Here is a 19,982-nt window from a genome sequence, read left to right on the forward strand (position 1 = left end):
GTAACTTGTTCAACTGCTGTTCTCAAAATAATAAAAAAACTTATAGTAAGAGAAAATGTATGCATTGTTAAATACATGATAACATATTAATCTTAAAGGTTATTGTGAGCATAGAAAATAAAATTACAATAAAAGCTATTGTTTTTTTTATAAATAAGTTTAAATTAATGTAATCTAAAATAGTTGTTTGATATTTCTAATATAAATGTTTGTTCTCGGAATGAACTGTTTTGCATGGAATAGGTTTATTGAATCTCTAATGAAAACAATAATTTATAAAAAATGATTTTTTTTTTAATAGTCTTATAGTTATATCAGCGTACTAGTTTCAACGTTTTTAGACAATTATTTTCAATGCTTGGTATATTAATCTGTTATTTTTTTCTTAAATTAAGTGAAATGTTAAGTTACAAAATCTTATTAACTTTAAGTTAACGCAAGTTAAGTTGTAAATTTGTAGAAATATCATATTCATAGTGTGATAAAATTGTTTGAATTGCTAAATTTTTTACTAAAAAAATTAAAATAAAATAATATGGTGTAACTTTATTATATTTTATCTTCCAAAAATGTAATTATTTCCATGTAAACTAGTGAAAATAAATTGTGTGGTCGTCTCCACAACCATGAATTTATACATAAATAGAATGTGACACATTTTAAGAGTTTTGAAATAAATAATTTATATTATTTATTGATGTAATATAATTGAAAAAAATTATTATTAGCTATACAAAATGGTGTGATATTTTCTACCTCATGAATAATTACTATAAATCGAGTTACATAGTTTCGCCTCGAAGACAACGATATTTAATAATGATAATATAATTTTTAACTCTTTATTTGACTTATTGAAGAAATTTTTTTTTATTATATTTAAAATTTTACTAAAAAAAGAGATATTTAATGAAAAATATTGAAATATATATTAATTTGTCGTTAGTTGATTATAATTGAAATTATGTTAAAGGAGAATCTATTTTAAGCTAAAAGTTTAACTCTTTCAGACTCAGAGATAGGTATACTATTGTGTACTCATCATTTTTATTGTAAACTTAAACAATAATTAAAAAAAAAAAAATTAATTTAGGGTAGGAAGAACATTGCTTCCAAAACTAAAGATATACTAAATGATGTAAAAAATAAGAGTAAAATGTGTCCAAAGTTCAAAAATGTTAAGTTTAAAAAGGTTTAAGTTGAAAAAATATTTTTGAAAATCAATGTTTAGCATATATTAGGGACACTCTTATTAAAAAAAATGATTTTGTATCATTTTAACTAAAAATTAAAAATCGGATCTCAATTGATTAACTTAACTTTAACTTAGTAACCCGTTAATGCTCAGACTGGATTATTTTCTTTTGATATATTTATTTTGTTATTTGTTAAACTAATGTAATGGTATTAATAATAATAATTTGTCTTGTATTCAAATATGCATCAATATCCATCTATATTTCACGGATTGACAATTAAAAAAGTCATTTCTCAAATTTTATAATTTTAAGTTAAATGATCCACAGTAAATAAAAAAATCAAGACATCAAATATCATTTCTTTTTTTGTTAAAGGAAACTTCTAAAAAAATGTTTAGTCAAAAATAATGGGTTTAATAAATAAGAAAATGTTTATTTTACAATAAAAAAGTTTACAGCACTATAAAAATTTGATGAACATATTTTTGTAAATAATTTTTATTTATATTTCTACTTCTAGCATTAATATTCGTTAGGATTATTAAACGAAGGAATTCAAAAGAGTCTTATAACACAAAATATATGTAGGCACATTTATAGATTAAATATTGCTATGCAGTTGTTTGGGGGCGGCCGCTATGGCCCATAATGAGCTGATAAAGCGATAAAAAAAAAAGTGTGGTTATTTTAAATAATAATTCTTGAATGTGGTTAAGAAAACTGTAGCTAATATTATATTTATTTGTAAATAGCAAGGAGTTTTTAAACGAATTTTAAATACTCAGCAATAATGATATTCGGTAGGAAATAATAATTGCTACGTTTGTAATAAAAACTTATTTTCCACTAAATTTAATAGCTGTTAGTGTTGTTTAAGGTTGATTTTACAAAATTTTTCCTTTGATGGTCGATTTCCCATAATAAGATAGTCGTTGGACATTATTTAAAAAAGTCCATTTTTCATATTTTCATATTTTTTTTTGTATTTGAGTGTTAAGTTGTTCAATTTTCTGTTTAGAATTAATTAATGGAATACATACATTATTTAAAAAGTGATTTTAATTTAGTTTCTGAACTCGCTTTTGTAGTTATTATATTTCTGAAGTTGATCCCGTTGGTAAAACGGCGTTACAGATGGCCGTGCAAAACTGAAGGAGACGCACCGCTTGTTAGTAAAATAAGCATGTGATCTGAATATGATTAATTTCAGTGTTTAGATAACTTGGAAAATTGGTTACAAAGAAATTAAGAATACCAGGATTACGTTTTAAGTTGAATACATTTTTTAGTTATTAAAACTTAATAAACACAATTTTTAGTATGTTTTACCAGGTGATTACTTAGATTTTAGATAAAATTTACGTAAAAAGAATACTAAAAGAACTTTATTGCTCTAGTATTATTGATAAAAATTTCGTTATTGTACGTGTATAAGATTTATGGCTATTTTAAAATGAAAAAAAATAATTCTGGTAACATAAAAAAATATATAAAAATAAATTTCTTACAAATTTTAAAATTTTTTAGAAAATTAACTATAAAATATTAAGAGATTTTTGTTAGTTAATTTTTCTTTAGACCTACACTATGCAGTAGCATATTTATGGAATTGTTTTTGGAGTCCGGATTTTCACGTGAACATAAAACCTTGATAGTGAGTGTAGTTTTAAAAGCTATCTATACAAAATTTCTTAAAATGCTACTGACTATAAAATGACAATCTTAAAATTACAATAAACTTTTTTCATAATTTTCTCAATCTTAGTTAAATTTATTATATTTTTCATTGATGAATAAAAAATGTCGGGGATTGACGGTTGGTCATAGTATTATATGGAAAATCGTATAATAAAAAAGAGACATGATACGGGATTAGAATCCATGTTCCAACGCGTCACAGAGACAAACCTTAACAATAAATCATTGCGAACTTATGTTGTTTCACATGTCAATACACTTTCATTATAGGCTACAATGTTGTGTGCGGCTATGGAAAACATAGTACTCTGTCATTATATCAGGAACCACCTGTATATCTTTATAGTTTGGTTTGCGGTTCGATCGATCTGGTTGATAATATTATAGCTATATTAATTGATTTTAAAATTTAACAGCTGGCTAATAAATATTGTTTTGAGTTCTTTAACTATATGGCTGAAAAGAAATAAATGTATCTATTTTATGAGATTGAAAACAATTTCTTGGTTGGTCAGTCATTGTTGATACATAGTTAAGTGAATTTAAGGAAGGAATAAATATTTTAAATCCGATTTTTTTATTTGAATAACTTTTAATTGTTTCTATTTTGGTTAATAACCAAGTAGTTCAGTCATATTCTATTTACTAACGTAAAGTTTAATTAATTTAAAAATGAACAAATTCCCTGTTGTGCTGACTTTTGGTGTTCTAATGATTACTTTTGCTCCACGTGAGTAGACAAGAAATAATTTTTAAATTAAAATTTAAATGATTATTTTTAATGAACAGATATTGGTAATTGCTTGACGTGCTATAAGTGTAGCTGGGCTGATCCTAATTGTTCAGATGAGAAATTCGCAAGTAGCGCTCCGACGACCGAATGCGGAGCAGCACAGGCAGCTAACCCAGCTGGAGAGGCTACTACCCCTGCTGGAGAGGCAACAGCTGCAGCTTTTAAAAAGGTTAAAACATTTGCTAATGAAACTGAAGGTTCGAGTGGAAAATTTTTCTGTTTTAAAGTAGCTGTGACAAGTAAGTGTCAAATTATGTGGTAATATATTTATAATAATTGTATATTTTTAAAGATGGAACAACTAAATCCATGGAACGTGGTTGTAAGGCTACAGAAAAAGTGGATGATTGTCTGACTTTAGATAAGACTGTTACTCCAGATGCCAAATTGGAAGCTTGTATAGTTTGCAGTACAGATAAGTGCAACGGAAAAAGCTCAGGATACCTGATTCAGCCTTCTCCCAGTATGGCTGCTATGATAGCAGTCATTATACTGACCAAAATATTTCAAGGATCAGACCAGTATCGTAAAACAATGTTTTGTTAAACTTGTTGAAATATGTCATTAACTACCACCTAAAATTGCTCATATGATTTTAGAACTCTAATACAGATATATAATATAAATTACTTAAATATATGATTATTATTCAATAAAAGTGTATGTTTTTTATTGTCATTTGCATAATATGTAACAAAATGATAATGATATGATGATTGAATATTTAATTTGTCCCAATAACTATGAATACTTAAAATAGCTTGATAGCGAGGGAAAAAACATTGTTTTTACACCACGAGTGAGTAGTGATTGGGTAGAATTAGTAACAAATTTAAAAAGTACAGAAGATTTAATTTTTAATTTTTAATTAATAGAATTATCAAACTATAAAAATATATTTCTAAGATCTAATCAAATTTGTTTAAAATTAAAAAAAAGAATATTAGTGTCCAATGAGTGTATTGCTTTGGCAGACTTTTCAAAAAATTATAATTATGTATGAAATTAAAAGCATCTAGTGGGTTAATAAACAAGGCATTCATCATCCCTTTATTTATTATTATATAATAGACGATATAACTAAATGTTGATGTATATGTATAATGACATCACCAATAATACCATGCACTCATTTTCAAAATTCACATTTCGATATTTTTTGATAGAAAATAATTTTTTTAACAGTTTTGTGTAATAACTGAGCATAATAATCTATAAATTTAAATTCAAAATTAATATCATAAAAATAGAGATACTTAACAAACAGAGTTTAGTTTTATAATTATTGTATATATTGTATATTGTATAGGGTTTCAATTAAAAAATAAAAGTATACATGAATAAAAGCAAATACTATGCAAAAGACTGTTAGCAAACTTTAAGTGTAATTTTTTCACAAGACACTGTCTAACGACTATCATTGTAATCAAATATTATACGCCACACCATCGTGAAGTTCGGTATTAGTCTTTCAGAACTACATCGAAATAACGTTGTACAAATACCGAAGGAATATCGTTGGACAACATCACATCGCATTAAAAATAGCAAGTCTAAATAGCATAAGATAGTGTCAATAGTAGCTGTATTATCTGGCTTAGTTCCTATTCACATAGTAGTAAGAAAAAGACCTGAACTCCGTCAACTCCAGAGAGTTAATGTAGACAATGTAAAAAAAGAAGTTTATAACAAAATCTGGATCTGGTAGCAAGAAAAGTGGACTGCCAGACATGTGAATCAAAGAGAGTGAACAAAAAGGCTTATACACATGTGACACTGTACAAGTGGGGCGAACTATACAAATAAGGTCATCAATTACTACATTACATTATTTTTGACAGGACATGACTATTTCCAATCTTATTTAAACTAGTAACGAAAACATTATAGTTTATTATGTGAGGATTGAAAGATTGATATGAATCATACATTTTTTAAACGTAAGCAGTGGATGACAAAGTTGATGAATCTAGAATTATTGTTGGATGACGTAATCATATCAAACACAATAATCCAAATAATGACAAAAAATAGGAAAAATTGGGAAGAGTTTGTGAAATAAATTTCTAGTATTTTTTCAAACACACATTATGGCTCAAGAGAAAACAAAGCAAAGGCAGTCCTCCCTCAGTTGTCAATTCAAAGATAAAAAATGTGACTATTGTTGAACTTTTCTCAATATTACTGATACCAGTAAAGGATTGATATATTTTTTAATGATAATCGTCGTTTTATCATCAATACTAGTTCAATATACTGTTAAAAGTAATACCCAATATTGAATACCAATATGAATATCAAAACTATACAAGGTGATCGATTTTGGATAAGATGCTCATTTTTCAGAAACTATTACAAATTTAAAATTTCTGTAAAAAGAAAAATTATTTGATTCAAAAATCTCTACAATACTTAGTATGTGATTAAAATATTTTATTTTTCATCGTTTAGGGAGTGAAAAATCTTTTATTTTTTAATACAAATTCTTAGTGTTAACTCGATATTATCAAATCAAATCAGAAATATTTATAATCGACTGCTATACTTAGAATATTCGGCGTTGATTGTTTACTTTGGATCTTATTTAAATCAGCATTTATTTATAATTCTAAGTAAAGGTATTATAATGAGAATATTGTAAATATTAGCTTAATGGATACTATTTTGCCTTTTGTATCAATTGTACAGCATTGAAGTATAAAGGTTAAACCAAAGGTATGTGTTGTTCAAATATTTCCTAGCAATAATTAGTCAGCATAATGCTGCATTTAGTATGACATTGTTTGATGTCACTCAGTTAAAAAATAATGATTCAATATTATGTTTTAAAATTAGATGAAATTTACTTTTTTTAATTAACACCAGGATCAATCCATCGCCCTGAAGAAATACCTCACGGTAGTTCCAGGGCGTCCAATAATGTGTTGACCGTTAAAAAAAATAAAATAAAAAGGGTCAATCCATGTCAAATCATCAAGATATGGTTGTACGACCACCAAAAATACGTATATTCTAGGTGCATTATTTGTGTTTGGAGACCTAATTTAAAAAAATGTTTTAGTTCTATAACTGTTAATATACTATAAAAATTTGAAGTTTGAAAAAAAAGTGTATCGTGTAAAATATAGTATTCAAAAAACAATAAAATAAATCAAAATTAAATAATTTAATAATAGTTTTATGTTTTTTAAACCATGTTTTTGTAATTGATTTTTATATTATTATATATTTAATATATATAATAAATTATATTATATTCTAATATATTACAATACAATATAATTATTACGCATAAATTTTTTTTATGAGAATTGTGTATAGATAATAGTTTACATAGGTTTAATTTTAAATTTAATGGGCCCCGATACACTAAGACGGTTATGCCGTTCATCAAGAATATGCATGTTTGAACCGTGATCGTCTACTACCACGGTATCTCCATTATCGTCCACTCGGTAGATCTCAAAACCGTTGCATGTCGCGGTTTGACGGCGGTGCCGTTGTACCGTTTATAATCATAACACATGATATTTTATCACCACCATCACACATGGGCGGTTAAATCGTACGGTTTTGGGACTTGTTTTAGTTCGCAAAACAATTTACATATTGTTTTAGCTTCAATGCGAAGCTGAGAAGATATTGGTTTTAGTATGTTGTTTTTTTTTTTTTTTTGTGTCTATTACCACTTTTTCTCAGCTCTCACCGAACGGATTTCTTTCAACGATACGTCAAAAGATCATAAATCGTATCTAGTCGAAGATATTACCCTCAAAAATTGAAAAAAATTCTCTCGTTCCCCGTAAATGGGGGAAACCTCCAAAAAAATTACAAATTTAAAAATCGCTAATTTTCGAAATTTTTTCAATTTTTTTTACTAAAAATTGCCATAACTTTTTCAAAATTGAACAAATCAATGAAAAATTGACCTCTGGACTTGTCTTCGTGGTGAAAATGGCTATCGAATGCTATTTTCGTGTGAAAATTCTTGATTTTATTTTTTACATTTTTAACTTTATAATGTTACAACTTATTGAAAAGTGTATGGATCAACACAATTTTTTTCTTAGAAATAATATTTTTTAATAATCCCTTTTTCATTCAGAATATTAATAAGAAAATAGCAGATCATGTAGCTTTTAAGCTTATAGTGATTTTAATCACTGACAGATATCATTATTCTTGATCCAACTATACCACGTCACCACTGTGCCGCGACCCCCCTTGTGCTGTGTTTTTTTGTTGTATGATTTACTGTATAATGTATAGACAATTTAATAGGTTTATCATTGAATAATTCATAACGTCGTATAGGTAATGTACTATTATATTATTTTTTATTTACGGAAGTATTCATAAATGAAAATATCATATTCATAATTAGAGATTTTTTTGTTGAGAAATGTTGATTTTGTTGAAGAAAACAGAAGGTGGTATAATGGAAGCGTTTTTTTATTTCATAGTGTATTCATTGTTTATCAACGCACAATTGCGGTACGATACTTTTATACATCTGTGCTCGCCAATATATACACATACACACTAACCAGTACTTTTCCCTACTACTTTATACAAATTTAAAAATTATTGAACTAACAAGAGTAAAGACAGTGTTTACTCAACAGGTTTATTAGATGTAATTGAAAAAAAAAACTTAAAAACTAATATATGTTTTACCTTTCGTTACGGCTTTATAAACATATAATTTGCTGTAATAATTTAAAGAATTTTAAATATGTGCCTTCTTAATTCTCCCTCATAAAATTAATAAACTTAAATAATAATATAATTTTTGGATGTCATTTAAAACCTCGTGGAAACTAGTCCTTGACTTCTGTGATTTTATTTTAATTTATACTAACTTACTGAGGACATACAAAATAATATTTATTATTAAAATTATTTCAAATCTTTTGTATATTTTTGTCATGGTATACTAAGGACTTTTAAAACTATATAAAACTATTTAAAATATTTTGAAACTTATATATATATTTAATTGAAAAATCCATAAAAATTACTAAAGAATTGTTTATACCTATTTCGGGAACAATATTACCAACATCAGAGCTAAACACATACCGACACCCCGGTCGAAAAATACTCCCTTATAAACACCTTAGTAACGTTGATGTTATAATTTAGTCGATTGTTACATTTTACCAGTGTACACAAGATTAATAATAAATAATAATAATAACGATTATACTATTATAACAACCAATAACGACAAACAGTTAATTTAAAAAATAAATTACCCAATATGGTAATATACTAATATTTCTCCGTATCCGGTCGTCTAAAACCTGCACATAAGATTACAGCTGAACCGCACCCGCACGCCCACAATTGCAACGTCTCCCTTATACTATTCAAAATATTACTCGCACGACGTTGCCGGTCGTCCAAACACTACTCATGTGTGTTTCCGTACCCACATATACTTAGGGAAACAATTTTAAAGTTCGCGCACGACAAATGTATTTTACTATTTAAAAATTTGCATTTCTCTTAAAAATGTAGAATTAAGAATATACAATTAATTTTCTCATTTTAATTTTAGAAGGGGTCGTCCCGTCGTCAAAGCCACGAGCTGTCACTGGGTATAACATTATACCCGAATTACCCATACAGAATTCTTAAGTAATTTTTATGGCTTTTCGAGTTAAATATTTTTATATTGTTTAGTTTTAAATTAATATTTTTAATTTCAAATAATATTAGGCCAAAATGATGAATACTTCTTGTACAAAACCAATATTCAAACTTAATATTCATATGTATTTAACATGAGCAAATAATATATTTTTAATATAATTTATGTTTTTTTATTTCAAAATTTTAATTATAATATTTTTGTTGTGTAAAGAAAAATGATTCATATATTTTTTTACATTATTTAGCTTAAAAAATATATTTGGTTAATTTTAGTTTTGTCTTAATGCAATAACATACTTTTGAACAATCATGTATAGTGGAAATTCGATTCTAAAAATAGTGTTGGAGATAATTAATTTTAATATACTAAAACTGTTAAGAAAAACTTGTGTGAATAAATAATTTATTGATAAACTTTATAATTTAAACTCATGGTATAAAATTATTTATTTTTCAATTCTTTTCGTCATTTTCAGCGGTATCAAGAATTACACTTTATATTCTTCTAATAAGTTTGCAATAAGAATGTTCATAGCTTCAATTAGTTCTTGATTTTTGTTTTCAATTTTTGTTGGAGGATAATATTCATTTTCTAAGTTTTTACTTATTACAGATTTGAACATATCCCAAAATTGTCCTCGCTCAAATATAAATATATCATCACTAAAATAGTATTGCGAAACTTCTTTACCTTTGAAATAATTATTTATGATTTCTATGATTTCAATGAAAACATGGGGTATGGTTGCAAGATATGAAACAGAATTTGGTTCTTTTGGTAAATCTTTGAAAGTGTTTAAAGTATTACTGATGTTTACTAGAACTTCATTTTTTAAATGAATAAAATTTAAAAAATTACTTATAGTACATACCGCGGTACTTAAATTTTCAATAGATTTATCATGATTTTTCAGACCAGTTGTCATACTACCATAATGGGCCAATACATACAAGTATTTCATTGATCGGTTCACCATGGCATCTTCATAGTATTTCTGAAGCAACTCCCTCTTATCATTTTCATCTAACCATATACTCTTGTTTACATCTTCCTGAACTTCCTTAAATGAAGAACCCAATGTACCATCATTGAAGATGCTTGGCGAGATTAGTTTTACCATTTCATTTTCTATATATTTTATGTTTTTTAATATCAGTTCATCTAATTGAATATGATCAATGTAGAAACATAATAAAAAAATTGTAGACAAAAGTTAAGATGAAATGTTCAACATTATTTCGATATTTGTGCGTTACAATTTTAATGTTTTTGATAATTTTAATTAGACTAAAAAATATAATTAAATATTTCATACTTTTATATTTCTTTTGTATTGACGTATATTATCAAATATAGTTTTATTTATTTAACTGAATAAGTATTTTTTAAATTGAATAAACTATTAAATAATTAAATATATAAAAAGTATTATAACCATTTTATGTTTGAACTATTTATACACTTTATATTAGGTACTATAATTATGAATACAATTTAACTTTTAAAATATGATGAACTATTTTCATTGGAGATAATTTTTTAATGAATTCAGAAATCTTTATAATGAATTAGAAAACTGAATAATAATAAAAATTATAACAAAGCTACAACATGAGTTTTACTATATATATTTGTTATACTAAGAAACTTTTATTGTATTCATTTCGTTCTGTTTTGACTCATATTTTGTAAAATTGGAATAATCATTTTTTTATGAAAAGTCACGAGTTGTTTTGCCTATCTGTATAATTATAGAATAACATATGAAAAATAGATTATTTCTTTTAAATTTTACTCACGGAATACAATTTTATGGTAAATCATTTAATTTCTACTAATTTATTACCTAATCAAAATTATTTAGGTAACATACAATTTTAATTGCTAATAAAACATAAAAATCAAAGAATATCTACGATTTTATATTTTAGCGAAGACATCTACAGCTTTTAGTAAATCGATATCATTCAACTACATTATTTAATTCACCTAAATATTTTAATCATCAAAAATATTACAGTTTATAATTTGTAATATTATATTTAAATTTATTTAATAATTTACGTTTTGATTCATGTTTAATATATCATCAAATTTTTTCGGTTAATTTTATATGTAATTAGAATTTCCTTGAAATGATGAAGCAGCACATAGCAATATTTTATTTTTCACATTAAGCCAGACAGTATCTTTTTTTTGTTTATTATTCAACAATATTATTAATAAAAAATAATCAAGCCCAACGAATGATCTTTGAAATGCAACTACCACGTGTCAATTGGCAACACTCAATCAAAATAAATTCGGGTGTTTTGTAGTTGGACTTAATGTTAACACAACGGTAGTGAACAGACTATATAAAAATGATTACTGCTACAATGGTGTCCACTACTTTTGATAAAATAAACGTAGAAAATGTTATAATTGAATTAGTCTCAACAAATAATATTTACATACGACGCGTTTTATAGGTGAAAAATAATCGACTATTAATAACGTTCCAAAATGGCAAAATATCTCAATGATTATGGTTTACATCTACGTACTAATTATGTTAAGACTCACGATACTCTGTACGAAATAGCATTCTCAGTCACTCGAGATAAGTTTCTCATTCGTATTTTACGTTCAATAAATGAAATATTATCTTGAAATACCAGCGCCAACAAGTGCAACACCAGCTAATGTGTAACTAACGGACCTTGAATCGCTTGATCTGCTTTAAATATTACGTGTACTCTACAGGTATCACCCTCTAGTAATTAGTTAAATATCTCGATTTCCAAGGCCTCGAAATTTGGTTCCTTCCATAAATGCCTTTATGAACATTTTCAACAAACCCGAAATTATTGTGTTTGTTTAACGACAATAATTGTCCGTAGTTCAAAAAATATGCACATGAGATACGTACTATACGTAGCGTGTTTAGTTTCGGATTTTTTTCATTTAGAAGTCACAGAGGGTCAATATGAATAGATCTCACAGGAGGTTTCTGTGAAGCTTTTGCCTCAAAGCACACATAGAGTGATTACTTTCCCAAATTGACAGAAATATTCCGTGATATTAGTCTAGTCTTTTTTCCAAACTATCGACTAGAACTCGTCGTCCAAGTTCATGTAGCTTGAAATATATTTGATAGCATGACGTACTTTAAATGTCACTAATTGACGATAAAGTGAATATAAAATTTGAACACCTTCCAACAGTCACAGACAAAAGTGATCACTAGTTATGTATGTTAGTTAGCAATGCTAAAACTTTTATAAGAAAAAGTCCGGAAACATTATGATATGCAATGACCGATAATGCAATATAAAACTTCCATAACTTTTTCAAAAATCAACATAATTTTTTTTAATTGATCATAGATTAGATATGATTTGTGATCTTTTGACGTATCGTTGAAAGAAATCTGTATAGTAACAGAAAAAAAAAAAAAAAAAAAAAACACATCATACTAAAACCAATATCTTCTCAGCTTCGCATCGAAGCTAAAAATTGAACTTTTTTGATAAATTTACTGTAAATAATAATTATAAAATATGCTAACTGCATATTATACTTAACAATTTCATTTTTTTCTATTTAATAATAACAAGTTCAAACTTACAAGTTGAGCTAAAAGTTATGGTAAAAATTCATTTTTTTTTTATTATTAGAAACTGTTACTTTAAAGGACGAAATAAAGTAGGTTAAAAATTATTACTTTTAACATATTAAAAATCGAAATCAATAATAATTTGAAAACAATTCAATATAAAAATTCTATAATATAAAATTTTATATTATATTTTTGAATCTAAGAATTACTAATCTGGATATAATTTAGGTAATAGTTGATAATGCTTTTGTAATTAGATACCAATTTCTTAGAATAAAACATTATCTACAGATTTGCATCGAAGCGTTTCTTATGATAGTGATTTTAATCACTGTCAGATTAAATCTATACTGGATCCAACTATGCCACGTCCCCTCCCACTGTACCGCAATCTCACTGTGCTGGGTTTTTTTATTTTTTGTGCGTCTCTTTCACATTAAAAAAAAAAAAAAATATTTTGACATAGATATGATTATTGTGTAAATAGAAAAACAAAAATGTTTATAGAATACAGATAATAAATAGTATTCCGACCGACACGCGAAATCCAGACTATGGATTGAGATGGCTGAAATGATGTTTGTGGGTTAGAACAGTTATAGTAAAGCTGAGCAAAAACTTAAAAGTAAGTTATTGATCACTTATTAGTTGAAAATAATAAATTAATGTTACGATAAATTTAAAAATTTTACCATGAATATTAAATATGAATCTATAATAGTAAAAATGTTGCGGATCACTTTTTTTCAAAAATAAGTTGTTTTTCAATTTGTCTGTCTGTTATTAACGTAAAGAACCTTATTTTTAATATTTATACTGGTTAAATTTGCATCGTTAAGAAAAAAATAAATTACTTAAAAATCAATGAATAGTGTCAATTTTGCATTCAAAAACTTCTATCTGTACATAATTTAATGAGTACATAGTATAGACTACATACGGATGTTATTTGTCAATATTTCTAGACGTTTCTTGATAATTTTTTTCTAATGTTACTGTATATATTATTATTATTATATGTATATATATATATAATACATTTATTTTTAAATTATTATTTACATAAAATTCTACTTTATACTTCAACAAATATGATATGTTTCGTCGGATATTTCTCTAATGAAGATTGTCATAAATCAGTGTATGGATCTTTTTTTAAAAATGTTATCAATCTAACTGATTATAATAATAATGTAGAAGAAAAATTATTATTAAATTTACACACCAAAATAATTATAACTACGATTTATGAGTACCACAAAAAAAAATATTTAAAATAAATCTAATCGTTTGTACGGACAAACTTGTAGTGATTCTTTACAGTTTACTTATTTTAGAAATTAACATTAAACTTGCGTCTTAGAAACGTCATAAATTTGTCCCTCTTAAACAATTATGTTATAAATATAGCTGAATTTTCATTATTTCATTATTCTTTTAAGTATTAATTAAAGTATTATTTTAACTTTGTCTATTAACGAAAATAAAATTACATACTACTTGTCTATGATATAAAACTAATTGATAATTACTCTACAAACGACTACAGAGTCTTGACCTCTCCAAGATATTTTTACTGGTTCATATGTTCTATCTAAAAATCTTGTTGATTGATGAAGTGATGCCATTACAGATATCCAGGCAACACATTTTAATACCCTCGGCATTGTACACCACGTTCTTGCCACAGGTGCGTGACAGACATATATATATCTAAAACACACATGAAATCTGTAATTAGAATTTGTACATTGGCGTCAAAAAAAATGTTATTAAAAATAGTACTTATATTATACATTTGTTTTTAGCTTCGATGCGAAGCTGAGAAGGTATTGGTTTTAGTATGTTGTTTTTTTTTTTTTTGTGTCTATTACCACTTTTTCTCAGCTCTCACTGAACGGATTTCTTTCAACGATACGTCAAAAGATCACAAATCGTATCTAGTCGAAGATATTACCCTCAAAAATTGAAAAAATTTCCCTCGTTTCCCGTAAATGGGGGAAATCTCCAAAAAAATTACAAATTTAAAAATCGCTAATTTTTGAAATTTTTTATTTATTTTTACTAAAAACTGTCATAACTTTTTCAAAATTGAACAAATCAATATAATTTTTTTTTCAATAGATGCATAATGTTTTAACTTATCATTTGGTACATTTTTTTGGTACAACTTTTTCACAAAAAATTTACTTTTCCAACTTGATTTTTGAAAGTGTTCCGGAAGATCTGATACTTTTATGTATATGTTAAATTAAAGCTAATGTAATATACTTTAATTTGAAAAAAAAAAATTTGACCTCTGGACTTGTTATCGTGGTGTACATGGCTACCAAATGCTATTTTCGTGTGAAAATTCTTGATTTTATTTTTTACATTTTTAACTTTGTAATACTACAATTTATTGAAAAGTGTATGGACCAACACAATTTTTCTATGAGAAATAATATTTTTTAATAATCCATTTTTCAATCAGTATATTAATAAGATAATAGCAGATCATGTAGCTTTTGAAATAATCCACCAATTTTTTAAAATTAAACACTATCTAAAGATTTGCATCGAAGCGTTTTTTTTTATAGTGATTTTAATCACTGTCAGATATCATTATACTTGATCCAACTATGCCACGTTACTACTGTGCCGCGACTCCCTTGTGTTGGGTTTTTTTTTATTATTTAAATCACTCTGTATTTTAAAATAATTCATTTGGATCACTCTGTATTAACAATTTCTTAAATATTACCATTACTTTTTTACTATTTTACATCTAGTAAATAAAATTATATACATTATTAATCATTTTATTATTATTTTATAATTATTATTCTTTATTAAAGTGAATAATTATGGGATATATTGTATTGGTATCAGTAAACCATAAATAATAACAAATGTGCTATTATGTATACGAAATGGAAACCAGCTGTTGTTATTAATTGATTTGGGTTTAGTTTCTAATGTCAGAATTTCAATGTGAAAAAAGTTTAATTCGATTTTTTTTTTTAATTTAAATGAACAATATTAATTGCAAAGCCTGTTTATATATTTAAAACAACCTGACGGTATAAATTAATGAATCGAAAGTTTTCAGAAGTTAATACTAAGAAAATAATGTAAATTGTAATGACACATTATTCTTTTTAAAGATTTGTACACTGTTTTATGATAGTGTTTATATGTTTGTAAAATGACCATAATTTGTTTGAAAAACAAGAATGACATAGTTCGAAAAAATATTGACTATGAAATGTGCATATATATATATGCATATACTTATTTTCTATGGTGTAACATAAACTAATTTAACTTAATTAAGTTTATGAGGTTACGCTACAACTTTTAATGATTACAATAAGATTATCGTAGAATTCGATTATTAAGAGTCACTATACTACACATAGAGTTGGATTTTTCAAAGAAATTGATTCTTCAGTATTACAGTTTGTCTTACAAACCAATAGGCTGTGCTATTAATAATATAGTTAAGGCTCGATTTGAATCTATTATTATTATCTCTCAATAAGTCTGTCGTAAATTATTATTGCTATCTTACATGTCGTCATATCTTGGTCAATAAAAATTAGTTTATATTAAAAATAGTGACTTCTGTATTCAAAACAGTAAAATAATAGAAATTAAATCCAAAATCATTTAACTTTAACAAGCTGTAACAGACGAATGGTTGATGGGAAAAAAAATTATAAGAGCAAATTTATATATATTTTTAATTTAAATCATAATAACAAATTCAAAATAGGGGTTTCCATTTAAGAAAAATCAAGTTAATGTTTTTTAATCTTGAAGAGATGAAAAATTATGATTTTACTGCATATTATTGTAGAGTTTTTCTAATGAAACAATATTTTCCTAATTAAAAATTAAAAATTTTCAATAGTTACCGAGAAAACGAGTGTCTTAATCCATAATAAATCATTCTGTATATACATAAAAATTATATACAAAGTGGGTTTTTTAACGCCTACTACTTAATTTCTCTTAAAATATTTAATTTTTTTAAAAAATTTAATTTTAATTTTGTTAATTGCATACATACTTTCATTTATCTGTAATAAAATATTTTTTATATTCATCCTTATAGATTATTGAGGTGTTCACCTTATTTTTTTTTAAAGCAACATTTATACAGGGTGTTCAGTAAGTCAGGAAACGGGTATCTATTGTTCTCATTGTTACAAACAATGAGAACAATAGAAACCCGTTTCCTGACTTACTGAACACCCTGTATAACTAGCTTATAAAATAGAAAATGATCTAATTATTAATATGACGGTCGATAACAACTTTTGGATAAATACATCGGATGCTATTCTTAATTTTGTACCTAGGCCGAATAAAGAGAGTGGTCGAAAAAGGACTAAGGATAAAAATAATAACACCCATGCTTCACCTCCAGTCTATGTATATGTATATACAGGGTGTTCAGTAAGTCAGGAAACAGGTTTCTATTGTTCTCATTGTTTGTAACAATGTATAATGTTACATGTAACAATGAAACCCGTTTCCTGACTTACTGAACACTCTGTATATATATATATATATATATATATGCAGTGATCTTCAAAACCCCTTAATTTTGTATGCGTTACTGTTAACGGCACGGTATTGTAAATCAAACATGTGGTCCTATTCGTATTAAAGACATAAACGATATAACTATTTGCACAATAAAAATTATACAGGTTAATAAATGGCACAATGAAATCAGTATACTGAATAAAATAAGTGAAATAAGCAGCAAAAGCAAATTATTAAAGCCAAGTATATTTATAGACTAATAGAGTCTCGTCAAGATGGACAGTAGACTCAAGAACGACACTTTACTCAAATATTTTGAAGCAATGTTGATACGATTTTTTATTGCAACTTAAAGAAAAGAGTAAATGGTCAGAATTATCGGTTGGGTTATCAGCTCGGTTATGTTTTTTTAGCTAAGGAGGAGAATATTTCACTTTTGAAATGGCCATTCGGTAAACTAGTCGAGGTAATAGTGGGTAACGATGATAAGATCTTTTTTGTCAAGATAAAAACAGCAAATGGTGTATTCCAACATGCAGCACGAAAAATTTGTCCACAGCTTTTCAAGGGTAACTAGCCCAAAGTTTAAAAATATTCATTGAATTTTGTTACTTAATATTTTACGAGAATATACCAGGCACATACCGTTGAACATACATATATATCTATTGTTTTAATAAAGTTTATTCCATAATAACCGCAATATTATTGTGTTTTTTATTAATCGACATTATTTACACAGCATTAACACAAGTATTTCTTTTGATATGTTGATTCAAATTTAATTTTTACAGTAATTTAAAAAAAAGTGAAGCTGAACTTTCCCTAAACCTTTTTTTAATTTAGAATTATTTTTTTATTATTAATAGTAAAAATTTAAAAGAATTAAAAAACCCTTGCCAAGTCGAGTCAAAATGTTGACCTTTGGTTTCTAAAAAAAGTTAATTATATATACACAAGTTTCATTTTTATCAAATGTACATCGAGTTTATTCAATAGTATTTTATGAACTATCGGATTATCCAATGAAATTTTAACTGAATAATTTTACCATATATTTAATAAAATATTTGTACAATCATGTTACTTTTCAGTTATTTAAACTTTTTTATACTTAAATTCAAAGTAGTTTTAAAATTGTAATTAATAAAACTAGGAATATTTAATTTGTAGTGATTAAATTTTCTCACTTAATTTTTTAATAGAGATTTTTCAACTAATTTTATAGAGATTAAATTTTCTTGTCAGCTATAAGTATATCGGTAACAACATATTGATCATATAATTGAATATATGAATTATTATAGTTACACGAAATTTTTTTAATATAAATGTTTTACTAACTGATTGTGGTTTGATAATTACAGGTTGTATATAAATATTTAAGTCCAACATTTTTTGAAGGCATGTTAATTGTAAAGAAAAATTTATGCCAATCTTTACAAATTATTAATTTTAAATTAATAATTTATTAAACAATTTAAATCATATTGCCATTTTCCATAGTTTTTGTATACCTATTAATTATTTGATATCCTTACGATGAAATCTATAAATATTATTTGTGCATTGAACCAAATAATCCATTGATATTTATAAAAGAAGAACATAAGTATCAAATTATTCTTTTTAATTTTATTATTAACCAAACAATAACGTATTGATGAATACAGAATTTTCTTTGATTTTTTAACGGTAAATTTGTTTACACGTGTGGGCAAATTTGTATTTTTATTTGTCATAAAAAATATAACTAAATAGAAAAAGATACAAATTTACTATTATTAAATATTAAACTGGTACCAAGGGAATGTAAAATGTATTAATGCATTCAAGGTAACAAAAATTAATGGCCAAATGAAAAAACTTATTTTTTTTATGATTTTTTGGTAGAATCATATTTCCATTTCTAAATCTATCATTATTTCATAATTATAAAATATGTTGTTATATTCGTTTATAATTGTATTTAGCATAATATTTGACAATTAATAATAATGGGATCTAAAAAGTATAAGTGATTAAAAAATTCAATTAAAAAATGATAAATAAGATTTTAAGACAATCGAACAATTAATTTATTCATTGATTGAATTTTATTTTGTGTGACGCATTTAAATGTTGTAAGCTTATACATTTTTTTTTTAATTTTGACTAGATGATAAAATATTATCATGTTTATTTAGGACTAATGCAGCCGTAAGACTACTAATTGTTCTTTAGTGTAATTGCTAAACTGCGTCATACTATTTTGAGTACTAATGGACGGTGATATTACCAAATCCATTAAATACATATATTTTGTCAACAAAATGGACCATAATCGAGAAGTGCCTCTTAATGACAGTCGTCACGTAAAGTTATAACAATAATTAGCATTTATAAAGGATAATTTTTTTATTATGAACCACTTAATCAAAAAATAAAACTAATATTGATAGTTTATATCGATTTAGTTCAGTTTTTCTCAATTTATTTTTTATGAAGTATTTTTCA

The 19,982-nt window shown here is 25.6% G+C and overlaps 2 protein-coding genes across 7 annotated transcripts in view; one reads left to right on the forward strand and one right to left on the reverse strand.

Moving 5' to 3' along the window:
- LOC126897573 (uncharacterized) overlaps positions 1–4,552 on the forward strand; it is a 29,340-nt gene extending 24,788 nt beyond the window's left edge. Inside the window, exons 1-3 of one of the 2 annotated variants that reach the window (XM_050671287.1) lie at positions 3,144–3,627; positions 3,687–3,929; positions 3,983–4,552. In XM_050671287.1, coding sequence (XP_050527244.1) covers positions 3,570–3,627; positions 3,687–3,929; positions 3,983–4,236 — 555 coding nt within the window. In that variant the 5' untranslated portion in view covers positions 3,144–3,569 and the 3' untranslated portion in view covers positions 4,237–4,552. Of the gene's footprint in view, positions 1–3,143; positions 3,628–3,686; positions 3,930–3,982 lie in introns of those variants that run through there. The other variant, XM_050671286.1, reaches the window with a different exon arrangement.
- Positions 1–19,982, reverse strand: part of LOC126897570 (sex peptide receptor) — a 133,585-nt gene that overhangs the window by 6,920 nt on the left and 106,683 nt on the right. For all 5 annotated transcript variants that reach the window (XM_050671277.1, XM_050671279.1, XM_050671278.1 and 2 more), the window contains one exon: positions 14,483–14,663. In XM_050671277.1, coding sequence (XP_050527234.1) covers positions 14,483–14,663 — 181 coding nt within the window. The remainder of the gene's footprint in view (positions 1–14,482; positions 14,664–19,982) is intronic.

The sequence above is a fragment of the Daktulosphaira vitifoliae genome, unplaced genomic scaffold, assembly GCF_025091365.1.
Source record: "Daktulosphaira vitifoliae isolate Bord-2020 unplaced genomic scaffold, ASM2509136v1 Scaffold_2, whole genome shotgun sequence".
Classification (NCBI taxonomy): domain Eukaryota; kingdom Metazoa; phylum Arthropoda; class Insecta; order Hemiptera; family Phylloxeridae; genus Daktulosphaira; species Daktulosphaira vitifoliae.